Raw genomic sequence first — 18,961 nt, 5'->3', positions numbered from 1 at the left:
CACCACCCCCACCCCCCACACCTCCCACCACCACCTTCCTCGTGGAAGGACGTAGAAGAATGTCCCGAGAGCAGAAGTGGAAGGAATAAGTAGCGGGTGTGTGGCCTAAAGAAAAACAAAACCAGAAAAAAAGACGGTTGGCAGAACTGAAAGAAAACAAAACAATGTTGCTGTTGGCACCAGTTTGCTTTATTGTTCTCGTTTCTTGCTGTTAAATATGAAATTACCTAATACAAAGAAAGACCAGGAAGGATACTGTATCGTTTTTGACGTTGCCTCGAGCAACGAGAAACTTTCCTGGAGATATTAATTAAAATTTCACACTCGCTGCTCGCGTTGATTTTTACGTGCGATCGCAGCGGCAGACGGGGGGGTGGGGGTTGCGACGCGGCTCTTTCAGCAATCGAAGGGTTATCCTGCTGCAACGCCGAAGGCGAAGTTGTTTGCTCAAGTTACAGCCCTCTTCCACACTGATCCACAGGATGGGTGAGTCATGTGTTCAAGGACTTGCCTTGTTGTGGGAACATTTCCATTTTCTGATTTCCATGAGGCCACGGAGCAAACTAAAATGGCCGCCCTGATTCAACACCATGGCGGGAGCGGCCTGCGCCAAAGTGGTCCTGAATCATGCTTAGTAAGTAGGAAAAAACGACCAATCTGACTCACTCGGGAGATGAGTCCTCCCTTGAGCATCGAACACGCCTGTGTGTGGAGGTCTGAATCAGACTGAAAGCCACAAAATCCACCCAAAAGCTCCTAAAGTTCAGAAATGAACCCAACCATAGATCATCCTACAGATGACAGACGCTTATTAATAAACGTGTTCACTGGATTTGTGTGTTGCTGCAGGTCATCCGTTTCACCTGCAGCCGTGCACGGCAAACAAAGAAAGCTTAAAGCGAAGTCACAAGGAGACGCCAGGAAGCAGGTGTGGGAACGGTCTGAAACAAACGATCTGAAATGTCTCATATGGTTTGTTGGGTGTGTCGAGCGCTTTGTTTGCCCGGCGTTAACTCGGACAAACATTTATACGCAGCAACGATCAGCACAAAAGAAAAAGGAAAAAAAAAAAAAAGGTTTTGGCAGTCACTCAGTCCAAGGCAGATTGGAAAACATTTCTTCTTCCTCTTAAGGGACTCTGGCTTGCAGAAGTGAGCACTGAAACAAGTTTGTTTCAGGATTCGGGTCGGGTGTGGCCAGACCACACTTGTTTTTTTTGCATCTCCTCTCAAATTAAAAAAAAGAAAAATCACAAATGAATAAACTAAATTGTGTATATACGTTCGTTTGTGTATGTTAAAACCCTGGGACTGTGGTGGCGAACTCACTCAGTCTCTAAAATTTCCCTATTTGTAAAATCTTCCACGCCCAGGTCGGATTATTTCTGATATCAAACGTTTTGTGGGGCAACCTGTATATAAAAACTAAATTATAGGTTAGGGATTTTTACTTGATGGACCAGGGAGTACTTTTAGAAGTGTTTCAAACATTTCCTTCAGCTCAAAACAAGAACCTTTACCTTAAAGAGCATTTTGATCTGCGCAGATATTTTCTGCTGGAGGTGCGTCACTTTTTTATGTTCCTACGTGAAGTCTGTGGCTGCCCCCTGGGGGAGTAACAGGGTAGTGCAATAAAGAAAAGGAAAGAAAACAACTCGTTTTTTTTTTTTAGATTACAATAAAAATAGTACTGATGTTTCCTGGTCAAGCTGGACAGAAGTGGAACATTAGCTGCTTGCAGGGAGCTTAAAGCCACAGTGAACCAGATTTCAGACTTCAGCTGAAGGTTTCTGCAGTTGCTCGTGATTTTAAAAAAAAGTGCAACACGCTTGGCACGTTCATGTCGTGTCACAGTTGTTGCATTTCTGTACAGATCTATTTGCTTGTCAAACGAAGGGCTGAAGTTTATCCAGCAGGAGTGGTTTGAGCCCGGTTTCACGCAGCGTATCGGCCGAGGCGTCAGATCCAGAGGCTGAACCACATGACTGATCTGAGCAAGACTACATTTGGCTGCCACGGTCCAGATATGATGGATGAAGTCAGTGAAGCAGCTGAATTTGATCAACTCCAAGCTTTTAAACAGTAGGTAATGTCTAGTATATTATACGTTAATGTTCTCAGCTGTTTAAAGGGCATCGTGAGGTCAGGGACACCTCCTCCCACCGATGAGGCCCTGCTGGACTATCAGCTCAGCGCCTGGCTGACCTTGGAAAACACGACATACCAAACCAGTAAATATTCAAGAATGAGATTAGACAACAGAAATCAGATCACTTCCGTGGGATTGAGGAAAATGCTTTATTTCGCAGGTCACAAAAAAAAAAACAGAAAACCAGTTTTGGGGGGCCATTGAGACAAAAAAAAAATCACTTGTCTTCAAACACTGTCAGTCGTTTCTGCAGCAAAGTAAGCACATGTGGCTGAAAGTCTATAGGTTTTAAGTGTCAGAGGGGGGCGGAGCACAAAGTGCTTTTGTTTGACTGCCTCTGTGTCCTCTCACTTGAAGATCTTGCCCTGGTTGAAAGCTTTACCCACATGCTTGAAGTCTCCTTCCCATGCGAAGTACTCCTTTACCATGGTCTTGCACTCCTCGCTGTCCGGATCCAACTTCCGCCAGTCGTAGGATTCGTAGTCAATTTGCCAGTCTGGAGACAGCTAGAAGGTAAATAAATAAACACAGAGTCAGAGTGACGTCTCCAGTTGACAAAGATCAGCATCAGATTACACGCTGCACTTTATCAGACTGAAGTCGCTCAACCGTCACGTTTGTTATCAAATGTGAACAATGGAAAATAAACCATGTATAAAAGAATTTACAGGTGAAGGTAACCAAGGTGTTTTATCACTGGGTCACCACACGTAGTGCAAAACAAATTAATGCAAAGAGAAATACGACGTGCATCACATGCCCTGCTGTGGTTTTTACACAGAAATTTGTTTCAGTCGCTCATTAAAAACAACGCAGAAAACTCCTCTTATCTACAAAATGCTACACTGAGATCTTAAACTTAAATCTGCCCACAGCAACAACAATCCGAACATAAAATTTTTTCGGTCTTCTAATTAGATTTAGAAGCTCAGTAGACAAGTTTTGGTTTCTGTGGAATATTATCAGAGGAGGCGTGGCCCCTGGCTGCACACACTCCGGGTGTTTGTCAGCAATAAAAGCTGCCGACGCCCCCGGACTGTGAGCTCAGAAATCAAACCACCACATGTCAGGATCCTGTTTGTGACCACGGCATGAAGCAGCCTTTCACTCACTCCAACAGAGCGGGCTGGGATGAATATGGCCTTTCTTTCCTCTGCCCTTGTCAGATTAAGACTTGGTGCCATGAGAGGACACCGCCTTGCCCAATGACAGGGGACGGCCATTTTAGATACGACCGATCAGTACTAACTACACTTTAGTTAAAACAAAAATAAAATTATACATTAGCTGATGTTGAGGAAAAAAAAAAAAGAAATCAGGCAGAACTGAAAACTAAGTTTCACTAAACACAAAATAAACTTTAAAATGAGTTTACACTGCCTCGCTCGTTTAATTTGTTTGGAAATCTTTTACAAAATGACTTGTAATTTGGTGCATCATCTGCTGTTAACATTAAAGTGCTTATACTGGGGTTTACAGGCCAAAACAACAAAAAAGAAGTTAAATTTTAATTTGTATGAGTCATCTCCTATTCTCCCAGCAGCTTCTTTCCTTTTGTTCTTCTGTTGCATCTTATGTCTGTTTTTGTCTTTTTAATGTGCCAGTGCAAATATAAATGGGTTGTTTTGTTTTTTTAATGCTCAGTTAGAGTCCAAGGATTTGATCTGAATACACAAAAAACTGTTCATTAACTATGCAAAAGAAGCCAATAAATGTTTGCATCTGGAAATGTCAAAACCAGAACCTGGTGAAGTGTTTGACTCTTCCTTTTACTTACAGTGAAGGCCAGTTCTTGGCCCCTGAAGATCCAGAGACCCGAGATGCTGCTGTCGTTGTTGGTGCCAAACAAGATGACGCTGGCAAAGGCATTCTTCCTCAGCTTGTCCAGGCGCTGGAACATGCCTGCCGAGACCAATCAGGGTGTTTAAGACATGCTAAATGTAGGTCTACAAAACTGCAGCTTCGTTTCTGAAACAATGCTTTAATTTTTCTGCAGGCAGAGGTGCCCAATCCTGGTCCTGGTGGACCATTCTGCTGGTTTTAGATGTTTCTCTGCTCTTCTGCAGAAGCCTGTTAATCACTCAGTTATTTAAAATTAGGCGTGTCAAAGCAGAGAAACACCTAAAACATGCAGGATCGTGGCCCCTCAGAACCAGGACTGGACTAAAGTTCACTCATTTTATTGTGATGATCTGAACTACAGCACCTGTGAAGGATTTTGTGACCACAGTATGAACCAGTCTTTCCTCACTAAATCAGAGATGACTGGGATGAATTTGGGTCTACAGTTTTGCTCTGCCCCCGTCAGATTAAGACGTATTGCCATCGCAGGACATCGCCTTGCCCAGAGACAGGGGACACTTTTTGCACCTTGAATTTTCTAAACCATATATTTGTTCAGACTAAATTTTTTTTTTTTTTTTTAGGGCCCTCATATTGCATTTTCAACATTCACCTTTTAGTTCTCAGTTCAGTTAGAAAGAAACACCAACCCTGAAACTAAAAACAGCCCAAAAACCCAACTATGGCACAACTATAGTGAGTTTAAAGAACGTCTCTTTAAAACAGATACAGTACTTCAGATTCTTTGTTTTTTATGTCAAAAACTTTATTAATGAGACCTCCATACAAGCCTTAAACTTCCCTTAGTTGGGACTCCTGTACAACTCATTTAGAATCAGATTTTAAGGAAAAACTGTTACCTGAAAACAAACTTGGGACTAAATTTACAGCTCAGGTCAGAATTAAATCAGATCCCAAATAGTTTTGTCCACAGACAACAACTTTTGTAGGAATAAAAGGTCACACGAGCCAACATTTCAACTGTTCTCAACTGGAGCAAAACTTCAAAAATCACAAGATACTGGTCCTTTGCAGAAAAGTACAGTATTTTTCTGTCTGTTACATAAAGCTTAGTCCTTTTATATCAAGGCTCTCGGGTTGACTCACCTGTAATAAGGTTGCAGCTCTTGAAGGTAAGTGTGAGCTCCTCTGGGTATTTGTACTGACTATACCAGATGGAGTACCCCTCCCGGTCAAAATGCTCCCAGAAGTGGGGAAGAGCTACTGTCAAGGTGTCCTCGTTGGAATATTTTCTCTTGAACTCGTCCATGACAAATGCGCTTCAGGAAAAAAAAAAAAAGAGAAAGAAAGATCAGGTCATGAGTGTGCAGACAGTGCATGCAGGGGGGGAGAGAATGAAGGATGTACAGTCCAGCAGCAAAATCTTAAAAAACCTCCTTGAGTCGTCTTAAACGCCTCTAAGAGTTTAAGACGAAGTTGCTTCGGAGTTTAAGGGTTGTTTGTGGGCACAGTATGAACCAGCCTTTTTTCCTCACTAAATCAGAGACGACTGGGATGAACATGGTCCTCGTCTTTTCTACCCCCGTCAGATAAAGCCTTGGTGCCATGAATGGGCACTGCCTTGCCCAAAGACGGGGGACAATCTGTTTTCACTTGAGCCAAATGGGGGAAATCTTGACATCTAGGAACTTCGCCCCACCCAGCCACATATTTAATTTACAGAGATTCATTTGATTTTAACCAGAAACTTGCACACTAATGACTTTTTATCATGCATGGTTTCAATTCCTTTTAGATATTAAGAGAACCTAAACTGAGATGCTGCTTCTTGGGAAAAAACAAAAAAAAAAAGTCTTTACCTTTTTGGCAGATGTGCGAAGGGGTCCTTGGCTTTGGGTTCTGCAGCCAAAACAGCATCGCAGTCATCCATTTCCTCCTCTGGGGCAGGCTTCTTCTCCTCCTTTTTCTTTTCTTTCTTCTCCTGGGGCTTGGCTGCCTCTTTTCCTCCCTTCTCCTTCTTGGCAGGGGCCTCCTTCTTGGGCTGCATCTCAGCGAACTTCTTGGCTGGAGGAGCAGAACGACGGTGTTACTTCTTACACAAAAAATGTTGCGGTCATCCATTTGAAACGACTCTCAGGTTAGGACTATAAAAACAAATCGTGTGTGTTTTACTTATTTGTACAATTGTTTGCCTTTTGCTCTTTTATGGTCTCTCAACCATCCCTTGGATGTGCACCGCCTCGGATTTTACTGCCGGTGACTCACCGTCGAACTGCGCCATCTTTTCACAGAGCTTGACTTCTCCGAGCACGGCCTTGAACTGGGGCTGGTTGACACAGGTGACAAACCAGCGGGTCACATTTTGGTAAGGCTGACGGAAGGAAGGCTCCAAGACCTGCAAAACAAACAGACGTCAGATCCTCGTGGGAAGCGTCCTGATTCAATAAACGCTGTAAGCGGTGCCAACAGTACAACTCGGCTGCTTCGTGGGTGCCAAACCTGTTTGAACAGCCAGAGCATGGAGCAGACCACAGAGATGTCAGCAAGGCTGACCCTCTCCCCTACAAGGAAGGTGCGGGTGTTCAGGTGTTGGCTCAGCACCCCGAGGACCTTCTTGATGTCCTCCTTGGCCTGCTCTGTAGCCTGTCCAGACAAAAAAAAAAAAAAAAAAAAAAACCCATAAGCATGTTGTACTGCAGCCAATGTTTTATCACCACTACTTTTTTTCCCTTGGGCTAGAGAAAGGCAGAGCTGCACACCTGCTTGTTGAACTGCATGATCCCCAGCGTGGGGAAGACCCACGCACTGGCTGGAGGGATGATCTCCGAGTCAGCAAAGCTCACCCACTGCAGAACCTGAGCAGCAGCCTGAGGAGTGGCACCGCGCAGGGCATCATTGCTCACTGGAATTGCAAGGTCAGACGTTAGCCGTTGATGCTGATAAACCAACCAAGTCATTTATTCCCAGGGCCAGCTGATAATTTACTGTAACAAAGAACACGATTTCATAGCATGCAGTGTTTGTTTCTGAATGTAAGCATTAATACGTATATGTGAAACGCATTAAAATAAGTTCTACAAAAATTTGAACATTGGCCTCGTTCTCATTCCCTAAAAGTGACGTCCAGAAGATCAGACGGTGAAATGACACCAATGCAGCAGCAAATGTTCCAATGCATTGACCAGCTACGACTGACCACTCTTCAATCAAACGTCTCCCGTTGATCAGTATGGCTGAGTAACAACTGCACTAAACCGTTCAGTCAGCTCCTAACAGTAATCATTCAGCTCAAACAGACTTACGGTAGTGAGCAATGGCATTACTCTCAAACAGACAGAAACCGTCATCTCCCTGGTAGGCAGGCACCTGCACAAAGTGACAAAGTTTGGGTTAATCTGGATTGTTTTGAAATTCAAGAGAAGCAAGTGACCGGACTACATTATTGTTGGCTGTGCAACAATAACGTAGTCAAGCTTATTAAAGGACTGCTTACACAGAAAGGAACAAACGCCTCGAGTTGCTTGCCCAGTTTTCACTCACCTTGCCCAAAGGGAAGTTGTTGAGAAAGGCAGGGGTGCGGTTTGTCTGCCCGAAGGTGAAGGCAGGAGAGCTGCTGGCAACTTTGAGGCGAGCACCACTGTACTGGGCTGCGATTTGGGCCTTGAAGGCCCGCCAGTTCTCTGGGTATGTGTACAGAGTCTGAAAGAAAGAAAGAAAAAATAGCTTTTAACAACATAAAATTCAACCTTAAGGTTATTTTGTTACAAACAATCCAGTTGACTACAAGTTATAACATAAGTAAGCTCAAGACAAAGTAGATTAATTTGCATAAAGTATAAAACAGCTGTTATCAGTAATATAGTGACACGTCTAAAACAAGATAACACCGAGTAAAGGTATAATAACCAACATTTTAGCAAGCTAGTTGATTAGGATTGTTGGAATCCTGACAAATAAATGAAGCCACGCACCGGAGACGATGGGCTATTTAAAGATGACTGAGCGAAAAGCCCAGACAAAGTGCAACTCTAAAACAAATTTACATGCGACAAACAAGGACCAGAGATCTGAACTTTAACATTTATTAGCTCGTGTGGCTTGAAGCCTGTTTTAAACGCTGAACTAGCCATCAATTCCGGTCATAAAAGCACTTTCGAAATAACTAAACTCTGATACAGATAAAACTTAGGGATGAATAAACCCAGCTTTAGTCTTAAGGTTGACCAAAGCTGCTTGAAACGTTAAAAACACGACCTAAGAACCTCAATCAGTTAAGGTAACGTGGCACAACCCTGAGTTAGCAATTTCAATGAATCGGTAAGATAGCAAGAGCTAACTCGCTCGCAACACTGCACGAGATTTCTTTGTAAATAAACCATAAAACAGCCGCTAAATGGTGGGATATTGGTATCTGTTCAACGGGCGACTACGTAGCAGTGCAGATGGCTCTGATTTTAGCCGGATTGTGGCAGTAAATTTCAGATAAAGCTCCACGGACGGCCGTTTCTCCATCTTACTCACCCCTGCCGCCATCTTCAGGACGAGAGAAAGAACGAGGGCGCGCTCCAGTGACGTATTTACGCACACGAGACGCGCGCGTCCCCGAGACGTTCGCGTTCACGTTGCGTGTCAGAAGTTGGCAAGATTGGACTGAGATTTTGCCACGTTTCACCAAAAACATCATTATATAATATGTGAAATGTTAAATGCGGAATCAGATAAGGCTACAGCTTTGTTCGAACAAATTAAAAAAACACTTTATTACAGTCCAGAAATAAAACAGCAATTAAACAAAGTGAAACTATAAATTTTACAGAAACAAAAACTAAACCATTCCTGTGGACAGGTCATGTACTGTTAGACATAAAATGTACTGATCCACAGCATTTGTTTAAAAATTTCAAAAACAAAATCTGCAAATCTAGCCAGTAAGTGGCTGCAGTCAAACATTACATCTGAAGTATAGAAAAATAATTAATATGAACAAAGACATCGTTTAGTTTACTACATAAAAATGTCCCATCGGGTGTGCTCCACAGAAACAAATCAGCTCACAAGACCTGAAAATACAATAAAATGAAGACAAGTTTACCGACCAGTTACTCAGTGAAATATAAAACAGTACAAACAGTACAACAACAAACTGTTGCTACTGGCATTACAAACTAAACCCTTCTTACTGTGAAGAACTGTGTATTTTACATGACATAAACAGAAGTAGACCAAGTATTTAATGATGAATTGTGACCTAAACAAAACTTACCCAGATAGTCGTCCATCAGAGATCCAATGGCAAACTGGAAAAAAAGGAAAAATTGTTTTTAAACTCTGTTTGTTTTACTTTTGCTTAAAGCCACAGTGGTATGCCTTTTGCACAACACAAACTTATAGAAGTGTCTTTATTAAATATTAAAACGCCTGAGGGGCTGTGTGTAAAATTATTTTTGTCTGAGTAGCAGCACCTTTTAGAGCAACCTCTTTGTATTAACAGTTAAAGTCAACACTGTCTGTTAGCAAAATATCTCAAGAACCACTGGAGAAAAAAAGTAATCACTGGCTGTACAACTGATTAACTTTCTGAGTCAACCCAATTGAAGATGGCCAGCACAGCTAATCAACCCCAGAAACCACAGAAATGGCTCTAACCCAGTCAATTTTAGAGATATTTAGCTAAAATTTGGTGTGGTAGTAGCTGAGAATCGTCCTCAACACATATTTTGACAGCTAACACATCTCGCAAGATCACGCATGAGACTGTGCATAATATCGTTTACAAGGTTTCATTAAAATGGCCAGAACTCCGTCCCTTCTCATCATAAAATGATCTTAGTTTAAAAAAAAAAAAAAAAACTGTCAGGTTTTCTCCCGGTAATGCTTGGCCTTTAATTTAAGATGTTTTAATGCAATGTGTTCGGCCTCAGAGACTTACCAGGGTTTTTTTGTTTTTTTTTTAACATCAGTGAAGTTAATGTTAAAATAAAGAAAGTACAGCTACATCAGAAGGTTTGGTTAATGGGCAGCATTTCCCAGTGTTCTGTCAGCAAGTTTGACAAAAAAAGTAGGCTGATAGCCTTATTAAAACTACACTTACAATATCATTCTTGTCGACTCTTGTTCCCACAATCTTCAGCCGGATCTCATCATCTTGCTGGATTACAATGTCCTTAAAAAAAGGATACTTAAATGTCAGACAGCAATGTTAAAACTACCTGAGCAGAACAAAAGCAGGAGGTTAGGCACTTTACATGCAGAATTTATGGTGTTTATTTTGTGTCATACTCTCTGTGCAGTTGTTAAGGTGAGTTAAACACTTTTATTCAGTGTGATTGTTTTAATTTGTGGCAAAGAAATGAAAATTAATTAAAAAATAATCCAACCTCATCAACCGTCTTGTAGCAAGGTGGATTGGAATTGGGGTCAAACTCCATTTCTGAAGGGATGGACTGAAAAATAAGAAGACATCAAATATAATACAATACAATAAATAAACAATAAAAACTCAACCTTGTATCTTAAGCAAAAAAAACAAAACAAAAACGACAAGCGTTAAACTGGCTCACATGGCGAGAGATAAAGCAAGACATGGGACCAATTTCTGTGAACAACCCAACCTGCAAGAGACAGACAAAATTAACTTTTTCAATTTATATTATAATTGTTGTGTCCAAATAGTAAAACATCCTGTGACCACCAAAAGGGAAGGTCTGTGTGAAAAACCACATGAAAATGAGTGTGTTAATATCATTGTTAAAAACAACCTCACCTTGTTGACCTGAGTGACGACAGCATCCACCACTTCGCCCTTAAATGGACGGAAAACGATGGCCTTGTACTTGACTGGGTAGAGGACGAAACCTCTGCCTGGCTGAATTACGCCCGCCCCGATGTTGTCAATGGTGGTTACCGCAATGACAAAACCATACCTGGAAAACAGAGAGAAAAAATAGAAAATAAAAATCACCATGTAAAATTTTTAACACAGACAAAAATATATAAAAGATAATACTATCTTGTTTGAGTATATTCATGCATTCAGGATGGCAAAAAAATTGTACTCAAAGCCACAAATCATAATAAAACCCAGTTAGACTAAAATAATTCTCCTTAAATGGTAGATTAATATCATGCCACTCACTTGCCGGTACAAGTACCCTCTACTTCTGTGAACAGCTTCTGCTTCACGGTGTTGAGTAGATTGGGCCCAAAGTACCTGGGATGGAGCAAGATTTCATGCTCCAAAGAAATCTGTAAACAAACACGAAGGCGTTTCTTTTGAGGAAAACTGAAGGCTAACATCACCAACACACGAGGATGCCAAACAAACGCTGCAAAACATTTATAAATCACTCTCAGCCGGTCTGTGTTAAGAAAATAAAGCGCACACTTACGTGATAAAACATTACTTATTTCCTCTGTAAACAATAATATATCTTTGAATAGATATGCAAGTTGTTTCTTGAGCACGGTATTGAATGAGAACTATGAAAGTCTGACGGATTTTTTTTTGTAAGCAAAAAACCTCTTCCGGGTCAAAGGGTGATCTGTGAACTTTTGTTTTGCCGTTGCTTTGTCTTCATAAAAATAAATGTATTTATTTATTTCGAATTTCTTTTCAGTGATATCGCATTTTTTAAACAACTTTAATTGATATTAAGTAATTCAACAGTTTATTTCAGTCAAAAACGCCTTTTGACGAACACAGAAAAAACTGTCAGCGCGCAAACACACCGCCCCTAGCGGGGAAGAGGTGTCACTGCAGGGGGGCGTTAAAAAAACACACACACACACACAGGCGTGATCCATAGCTGTGCTTTGATTGGCTGTTTTCTCCTAACTCATAACGTCTGGGTCTGACATTAAGGAGGCGAAATCGTCGAACGAGAGAAAATAAACGTATTTGGCCCCAGAGGCTGAGAAGAATCCAGAAAATTTACTACCAAGGATAACTCGGATCTGATTAGAGCAGCCTGTCGTGGGCTAGAACGACTGACGCATAGCTTGGATTCAGCTGCATTTGGAAGTTTATAAAAACAATGTTTTAACTTCTTTTTTCTTCCCGGATAATCTGGAGAGCATCATATTTTACTGAGGCTAAAGTTACTCTCAAACTGGTCCTCTCTTCCGCTTGCTTACGACATGGCGTCGATTAACCTCGTCTCCAAGTTGCTTCGTCTTCCTGTGTCTACACAGCTCGTAAGGAGTCGAGTACATGTCTGTGTCGTGGCTGTAAAGTTTACTGTCTCTGTTTTTTTATTATCATTTATTTGGCTGTTGTGTTTTGTGTGCAGGGGTCTCTCCGGTCGGGCCGCCTGCTGTTTCGGGGTAAGGTGGCAGCAGGGAACAGGCTGTCCTCCAGCGACCACCCTGCGGACAAAATCAGCCGCTATCCCGTTCCGAACAAGAAGGATTTGCCCTACGATATCGTGGAGATCATGGAGGAAGTGGAGACCAAGGTAAGCTGGAGGGACGGTGGCGTTTTCCTCTGCGAAAACACTGAGCTGACGCTGCATGACTTTGCAGAAATTTGCTCGAGGGTTGTTTTAGGTTGGAGCTAAAAGGACAGAAGCTTGAAGGAGTAAAACGAGCAGAATGGGGCGACTAAAGGTTAAACAAGTAGCATAACTGTAGCTAAAGGCTAAAATTAGCAAAACTGTGGTCAAAAGTTGCAACATGTTGGTTGCACGTCGGTTGTTAAAAGCAGCAGAACTGTAGCTAAAGTAGAAAAAGGCTAGTTAAAAGCTAAATGTAGCAGAACGCTTAAAAAAGTGGCAAAAGACTAGCTAAATGCTAAGAGTAGCACAAGGCTAGCAAAATGCTAGCTAATAGAAGCAGAACTGTAGACAAAAATGGCAAAAGATTAGCTAAATGTAGCAACAAGCTAACTAAAGGCTGATAGGAGAACAGTGGATACAAGGCAAAAGGCTAGCTAAATGCTAAGCGTAGCAAAATGCTAGCTAAAAGTAGCAGAACTAGATGTGAGGCAAAAGGCTAGCTTAACGCAAAGAGTAGCAAAAGGCTAGCTAGAAGTAACAAAAAGGTAGCTAAAGCTAAAAGTAGCTTAAAGACTTTTATTAAACCTTTAACTAGACAAAAACTAAAAGATTAAAAATCTCTTTTTCAAAAGTGCAGCAAGTCCGCTAAAGCAGATTTCTGAAACAACAATGTTTTTAAAGCATTTGAAGACATCTCAGTGGATTTCTGAGGATATTCATTTTTAATTATTTTAAGTTTCAAAAACCAAAAGTTACATCACCTGTACGTTTGAATATAAACGGTACAAAGAATGCAGAAGTAGTTCAATTTTAAAAAAAAAAAGAAAAAAGATGAACGTGGAAAATAAAGATCTCAGACTTTGACCTTAACTTTACACAGTTTTGCAATAATCTACCTCTGCTCTGCAGGGAGGCTTTCTGCCCAATGTCTTCAAAGTCCTCTCTCACAGACCAGCAGAGTTCAGGTCCTTCTTCACGTACTACAACGAGCTGATGAACAAGGAGACAGGTTCGGACTTCAGTTTATTACTCTACAGCAGGGGGGTCCAACCCTGGTCCTGGAGGGGCCACTATCCTGCATGTTTTACCTGTTTCCCTGCTCCAACAAACCTGACTCAGTGGTTAAATTACCTCTTCATGTTCTGCAGAAGCCTGTTAATCACCCATTGATTCAAATCAGGTGTGTTGGAGCAGAGAAACAGGTAAAACCTGCAGGATGGAGGCCCCTCTAGGACCAGGATTGGACCCCCCTGATCTACAGGAACAGTCTGTGTTCAACCGATTCAAGAAACAAGTGCAGCTGTTTAGAAGCAGAGTTACGTTAAAGGCCTCACAGTCTTCGGAAGAATGCATATCACCCGCTTGTAGCCATTTTTGTGTTGGCTAATGTTGATTAGCTAAGATGGCCATTTTGAACTGGATTTAGTCGAAGAGTTAATCAGTTGTAGATGTACATCCAGTGATCTCGGATTTTAATGAAACTCAGAAGCGAATCGCTGTCTGTACATCTACAACTGATTAACTTTGAGTCGCCCCAGTTTGAATGCAGCTCATCTACATGAACCAACACAGAAGCAGCTGAATGCTGTGTTGTAGTAACTGAGAGTCATCTCCGTGGTGTTCTGTGAGCGCCAACACATCTCAGGAGATCTCACATTAACGAATCAGGTCATTTACAAGGTTTGACCATCAGCTAAAACATCATAGGATGGTTTTAGTTTGAAACGCTGTCCTGAGAGGCAGAGGGTGATATGCATTCCTTCACAAAGTGCTGGGCTTCTCATTTCTGAAAGAAAGGATCCATATCTTTTGTAACTTGAACCAGATCTTGCATGATATTTTTAAGCTCTTATCAGAAAAGTGTGTTTAGACCACAGCCAGCTTTGATGCTCTGCTCTTTAATGCTTTTTTTGAGTGGGTTATTTTTTATTTATTCTCTCACAGGCAGTTTAACCAAGGCAGATCGTGAGCTGATAATAGTTGTAACCAGCACTCACAACAAGTGTCCTTACTGTGTGGTGTCCCACAGTGCACTGCACCGCATCTACTCCAAGAAACCCAGCCTTTCTGAACAGGTAGGCTCTTTAAGGCCGATGCTTGGCACAGTTAACGCAGTCATGAGACGGGTAAAAGGTACTGATATGTTTAGGAAATGATGATTTGTCATTTGTTGATGGATTTTGTCGTTATATGTTTTGTTGTCCAAGACACGAGTCACAAAATGTAAATACAAAGTGGAAACAGAAAACTAGCACCTGGAACAAGAGGCAGAGAGGATTAAACCACATCTGCAGCTCAGGATACCCTCAGCTTTAACTCCGTTAACGCTGTTTTTCCTGATGTGCCTTTTTTATGCAGTGCATTAACATTCCCATGTCTGTTATACAACATATTTTTACTCCAAACAACCTAGGGATTGTTCTTATTTGATTGCAAGTGTCAGATCGGACTACAGATCATGGTATTTTTAACGGATCAGTGTGGGAGTAGCGACCGCTCTCCGCTCCTGGTCTTTGTTAGTGATCTGATCTACTGTCAGTGGTTTAACGTCTGCGGTGCTGAAGTCATAATACGGCAGCTGATGTGATGTAACTTGCCAAAATGTCTGCGGATCTGAAAGTATTTCAAAATACAACGATGGAGCAGCACAGAACGCTCATCTGGCAGCCAAACAGCAACAGGATCATAAGCTAACGCTAATCTTCAGAGCAGCTACGTTCTTTGCAGTCTCTCCACCCGTGCACGCTGTCAGCTGAAAGTATTTTAAAGATGTGAGGAGAATTGTTGTTTCGGTAATGTTGTTTATGTTTCATAAGGCGAAAAAGATTAATGACCGGGTAACTGGATGGCTGACCCTCTCTGTGCTGGAGAAATATTTAACCTGATTCACACCATTTTTACCCCGTGATTCTTTTCTCCTTTACGTTGTGTGAAATTTGACCTGATGGTTTTATGTTGTCTAAATGATGTTTTACAGACAGTTTTACACCGTTTTATTAAATCATTTACAACATATTGTCCACCCTGACTTAAACACACTAGCTTTGGAAAAAGTCAAATTAGTTTTTATTATTTTCTGACAAACCCTCTCCCCGGCTTTCAGGTCATTATTAACTACAAGACGGCGGAGCTCTCCCCCCGGGAGGTAGCCATGCTGGACTTTGCGATGGCCGTGTGCCGCTGCGACATCATCACAGAGGAGCACTTCCGGGCCCTGGAGGAGGCCGGCTTCGATCGCGAGGACGCCTGGGACATTGGCTCCATCGCCGCCTTCTTCGCCATGTCCAACCGCCTGGCCCACATCACCGACATGAAGCCCAACGAGGAGTTTTTCACCATGGGCCGCATGCCGCGGGACAGGAGCAGCAACAGGCAAGGCTAGGACGAGAAGTGAGGGGGTGGGCAACAACAGAACATTGTTACTGACAATACTATTAGAGGTCATTCATGAGCTGCGACACCGCAACCAAAAATCTGTTACAGGTGTATTTAAGGCTCTTTGCAGTGAAATGAGACGTGGTTTGCCATTGACAAGAAATTAAAAACGATTGTTTTTACTGAAAATAATCTTACCGTCTCGATTAGATCCTGCCAAGCTGAGGGGTCAGTGTTGTCAGAAACATGACAGACATGAAATTAAAGCTTCGGATTCGATAAGCAGCTCATTAATTTCAACCAGAAAAATCTTGAGACAAACAGGATTAGTTTCTAAATCCTTAAAACCCTTCAAAATGTTCAGAATATTGATGATAAAGACGAACTATAAAGATGAGATATTTACACTTGTGTGTGTGGTGTTGTTGGGGCACATTTTGATGTATTAGTCATTACAGTGAGTCATTTTCCACTTTTTTCTTTTTTTTTTTTTTTTTTTTTTTTTTTTTTTTTTTTGTTTTTACTCTGGGAGTTTTTGTTTGACCATGGAAAAATCATGTAACGGAGGAGTTGGGAACATTTAAATTAAATGGTGGTGGTGGGGGGACATATTTGTTACTGAATGGCAGTAAAATAAGCTGCATTCTGTATTAAACCCAGCTTTCCTCTGGAACGCCGGACATCGGCTCGTTGTTCACCAGATGAAATCACACCTCGTCATCAAACCTGTTTATTTTTGAGTTTTCATCTCTCGGCCAATAAAAGCATGAAAAGTTACCATTCTTAATGTCAGAAATTGTGTTTTAAAGCTTATGGGGAAAGGATTTTTTTCACCTGCCTTCCATGTTTCTTTTGAATAAATTGAGAAAAAAATATCAAATCTTCTATAGCAGCGGTTCCCAAACTTTTCAGCTTCCGACCCATAAAATAACAGTGACAAAGGTGTGTGACCCCATCTGTTGGCTGTTTAAATATGCAAAAGTGCTAATGGTCCTATTACATAAGGGCATAATGACAACACAAACAGTCTTAGCATCCATTTAGCTGTTTTTTAAACCATTAAATAACTTCTATTTCAATTCTCTGTAACAATTATGGTGTAAATATATCATAAAAGTGGGTTTTTAATTGTAACTTGTTATTTGGAGATTATCCTCCAGGTCCCGACCCCAATGTTTGGGAATCATTGATTTATAATATACATTTCAGTATCTTTCAATAAGAAGTCCTGATGATTTCCTTCTAAATAAAAGCTGCCGTGATCAAATTGCGTTCAGAGCTGTGAGTCCCCACCAGGTGGCGCTACGGTCCCGTACGTCCTGTTGGGATCCACGGTAAAGAACTGGCAGATAAAACATGAAATGATCATGAATTCAGTCAGAGCTGCAGATGAAAGAGACGCCGGCCGACGGAGGAATCGGTTCTCAAGGTGCTAATCTGCAGCGTTTCCTTTTTGAAGCTCCTGTCAGCGCAGAGAGGAACACACACACATACACACACACACAGGTCTGATCTCAGATCAGTGTTAGGTGCGACACTCCTTTCAGTCAGATTTCTGCAGAGTTCTCGGTGTCAGTTCAGAGAATCGCACCTGAAAGTCGTCCGTGGTGTGTTGTTGTGTTGTTCCCTCCGCCAAGAAGGGCAGGTTTTTGGTAGTGGCTGTCTGTCTGTCATGAGAATCTGTTCGTAGTCAGAAAGTTCTGAATGGATTTTCATGAATTTTCAGGAAACAAACGCGCTGCAAGGAAGAAGGGATAAGATTTTAGTGGTGGTCTGATTAAGGTCAAAGGTCAAGGTCACAGATCAGCCTGTGCTTTAACCCCGCAGCTGTGTAACAGGAGTGTTGAACTCCACAGCCGCACACCTCGTGGGTCGAGGGTGATCCCTGTTGATTTCAAGGTGACGGGGTCAAAGGTCAAGGTTACAGATCAGCTTGTTCTCTCTGCAGCAGTGTAATGGAGGAACGTCAAACTGCACAGCTGGACACCTCGTGGGTCGAAGGTGTTGGTTTCAAGGTTTGTGGGGTCAAAGGTCACAGGTAAAAAGGGGTTACCTGCGGCAGATAGCGTGGCAGTAATGTTTGATGTGAACCGGTAGTATTTCCCCGAAGACGAGGTAAAGGGTGAACGTACTGCTTTTATCGTAGAACAGAAAAGTCTCTGGATCAGAGCGGCTCACGGCGTGCTCTGTTTGTGACTCGCTGAAGAAAACGCAGACGGGCGGAAGGGCTGAGCTCTGACCGAGCGAGAGCAAACGGAAGCTCGCGAGGACGAGAGCGCTCCGGTCCCTGTGAGGAGGGCGTCCGCTGCTGGTAAGAACGTGTGTGCAAAGCCTCCAAACACAGGCTGGTTCTCAAACCAAACGGTGCTGCGTGTGTAAGTGCTTTAGACTGGGCTGTTCTGAAGAGGCTGTGTGATTTTAATTTATCACCCGCCACCAACAGTGTGTGTGTCTGTTAGCAAAATATCTCATGAACAACTGGACAGATTTTAATAAAGCTCTCAAAAAGTAATCATTGGATGTACATCTGCAACTGATTAACTTTTGGAGTCAAGCCAGATCAAGATGGCCGCCACAGTCAATCGATATTAGCCAACACAAAAATGATTATATCTCAGCCAGTTTTACAGATACTGAGCTAAAACCTGATGTGGTGGTCGCTGGGAGTCATTCACAACGCATACTTTGAGTGTAACATCTTGTGATATTATGAATTTACATGACATCATTTTCAAGATTACATGAAATGATCTTAGTCTAAGTCATGGCCTGAAAGGCGGCGGGCGATATGCATTCCCTCAAGGAATACCAGGCCTTTAATGTGTCCTGTCATCATGAGACAGAAGCCGAAGCTGCGACGAGCCGAAGTGTTTCAGATTAGTGCTGCGGTCGTAATCCAAGCTCACGCTCACTCGGATGATTTTCTGCCTGCAGATTACATCACGGATCAGCGTGTTGATGGCAACAAAACTGAAAGAATCATTAGTAGATTTTTTTGTGTGTGTTTCTTGTTTCAGTCTACAACATGAACGAAGTGTCAGTGAAGCCGAGCTCTCAGGACAGACTTCCATCGCTGGCGTGTTTGCAGCTTTGGCCCCAATCCCGTCTCCCTCCCTCTCCCTGTGTTTCAGGCTTCGGATGGT

The 18,961-nt window shown here is 42.2% G+C and overlaps 3 protein-coding genes across 3 annotated transcripts; 1 reads left to right on the top strand and 2 right to left on the bottom strand.

The window, feature by feature from the left end:
* Positions 1-2,281: 2,281 nt before the first annotated feature.
* eef1g (eukaryotic translation elongation factor 1 gamma) lies at positions 2,282-8,567 on the bottom strand. The gene is made up of 10 exons (XM_017428291.3): positions 8,473-8,567; positions 7,492-7,650; positions 7,254-7,317; positions 6,711-6,853; positions 6,451-6,594; positions 6,217-6,346; positions 5,811-6,015; positions 5,098-5,270; positions 3,926-4,050; positions 2,282-2,654 (listed from the first exon to the last, which is right to left on the bottom strand). The coding sequence occupies exons 1-10, from the start codon at positions 8,482-8,484 to the stop codon at positions 2,496-2,498; spliced, it is 1,314 nt and encodes a 437-aa protein (XP_017283780.1). The 5' UTR covers positions 8,485-8,567; the 3' UTR covers positions 2,282-2,495.
* A 119-nt stretch (positions 8,568-8,686) lies between these two features.
* On the bottom strand, positions 8,687-11,489 carry polr2g (RNA polymerase II subunit G). The gene is made up of 8 exons (XM_017428294.3): positions 11,340-11,489; positions 11,087-11,196; positions 10,715-10,874; positions 10,512-10,562; positions 10,329-10,394; positions 10,043-10,114; positions 9,215-9,248; positions 8,687-9,011 (listed from the first exon to the last, which is right to left on the bottom strand). Exons 1-8 carry the CDS (start codon positions 11,349-11,351, stop codon positions 8,998-9,000), a joined length of 519 nt encoding a protein of 172 aa, XP_017283783.1. The 5' UTR covers positions 11,352-11,489; the 3' UTR covers positions 8,687-8,997.
* Positions 11,490-11,770: 281 nt separating this feature from the next.
* si:ch211-175m2.5 (uncharacterized protein LOC568697 homolog) lies at positions 11,771-16,675 on the top strand. Its single transcript, XM_017428292.3, has 5 exons — positions 11,771-12,144; positions 12,240-12,404; positions 13,353-13,452; positions 14,388-14,518; positions 15,547-16,675. The coding sequence occupies exons 1-5, from the start codon at positions 12,088-12,090 to the stop codon at positions 15,823-15,825; spliced, it is 732 nt and encodes a 243-aa protein (XP_017283781.1). The 5' UTR covers positions 11,771-12,087; the 3' UTR covers positions 15,826-16,675.
* Positions 16,676-18,961: the final 2,286 nt, after the last annotated feature.

This window comes from Kryptolebias marmoratus, linkage group LG9 (assembly GCF_001649575.2).
Source record: "Kryptolebias marmoratus isolate JLee-2015 linkage group LG9, ASM164957v2, whole genome shotgun sequence".
Taxonomy (NCBI): Eukaryota; Metazoa; Chordata; class Actinopteri; order Cyprinodontiformes; family Rivulidae; genus Kryptolebias; species Kryptolebias marmoratus.
This window is presented reverse-complemented; position numbering and strand designations above follow the sequence as displayed.

Coding starts and splice junctions, on each gene's coding strand:
- polr2g (XM_017428294.3), bottom strand. Junction 10,563..10,714: donor TCGTCACTCAGGTCAACAAG/GTGAGGTTGTTT, acceptor TGTCTCTTGCAG/GTTGGGTTGTTCACAGAAAT. Junction 9,249..10,042: donor GAGTCGACAAGAATGATATT/GTAAGTGTAGTT, acceptor CTTTTTTTCCAG/TTTGCCATTGGATCTCTGAT.
- si:ch211-175m2.5 (XM_017428292.3), top strand. CDS start 12,088: ATGGCGTCGATTAACCTCGTCTCCAAGTTGCTTCGTCTTCCTGTGTCT. Junction 12,405..13,352: donor TGGAGGAAGTGGAGACCAAG/GTAAGCTGGAGG, acceptor TCTGCTCTGCAG/GGAGGCTTTCTGCCCAATGT. Junction 14,519..15,546: donor AACCCAGCCTTTCTGAACAG/GTAGGCTCTTTA, acceptor CCCGGCTTTCAG/GTCATTATTAACTACAAGAC.
- eef1g (XM_017428291.3), bottom strand. Junction 6,854..7,253: donor TAATGCCATTGCTCACTACC/GTAAGTCTGTTT, acceptor TTGCAATTCCAG/TGAGCAATGATGCCCTGCGC. Junction 4,051..5,097: donor GAGCTGCAACCTTATTACAG/GTGAGTCAACCC, acceptor TGGTCTCGGCAG/GCATGTTCCAGCGCCTGGAC.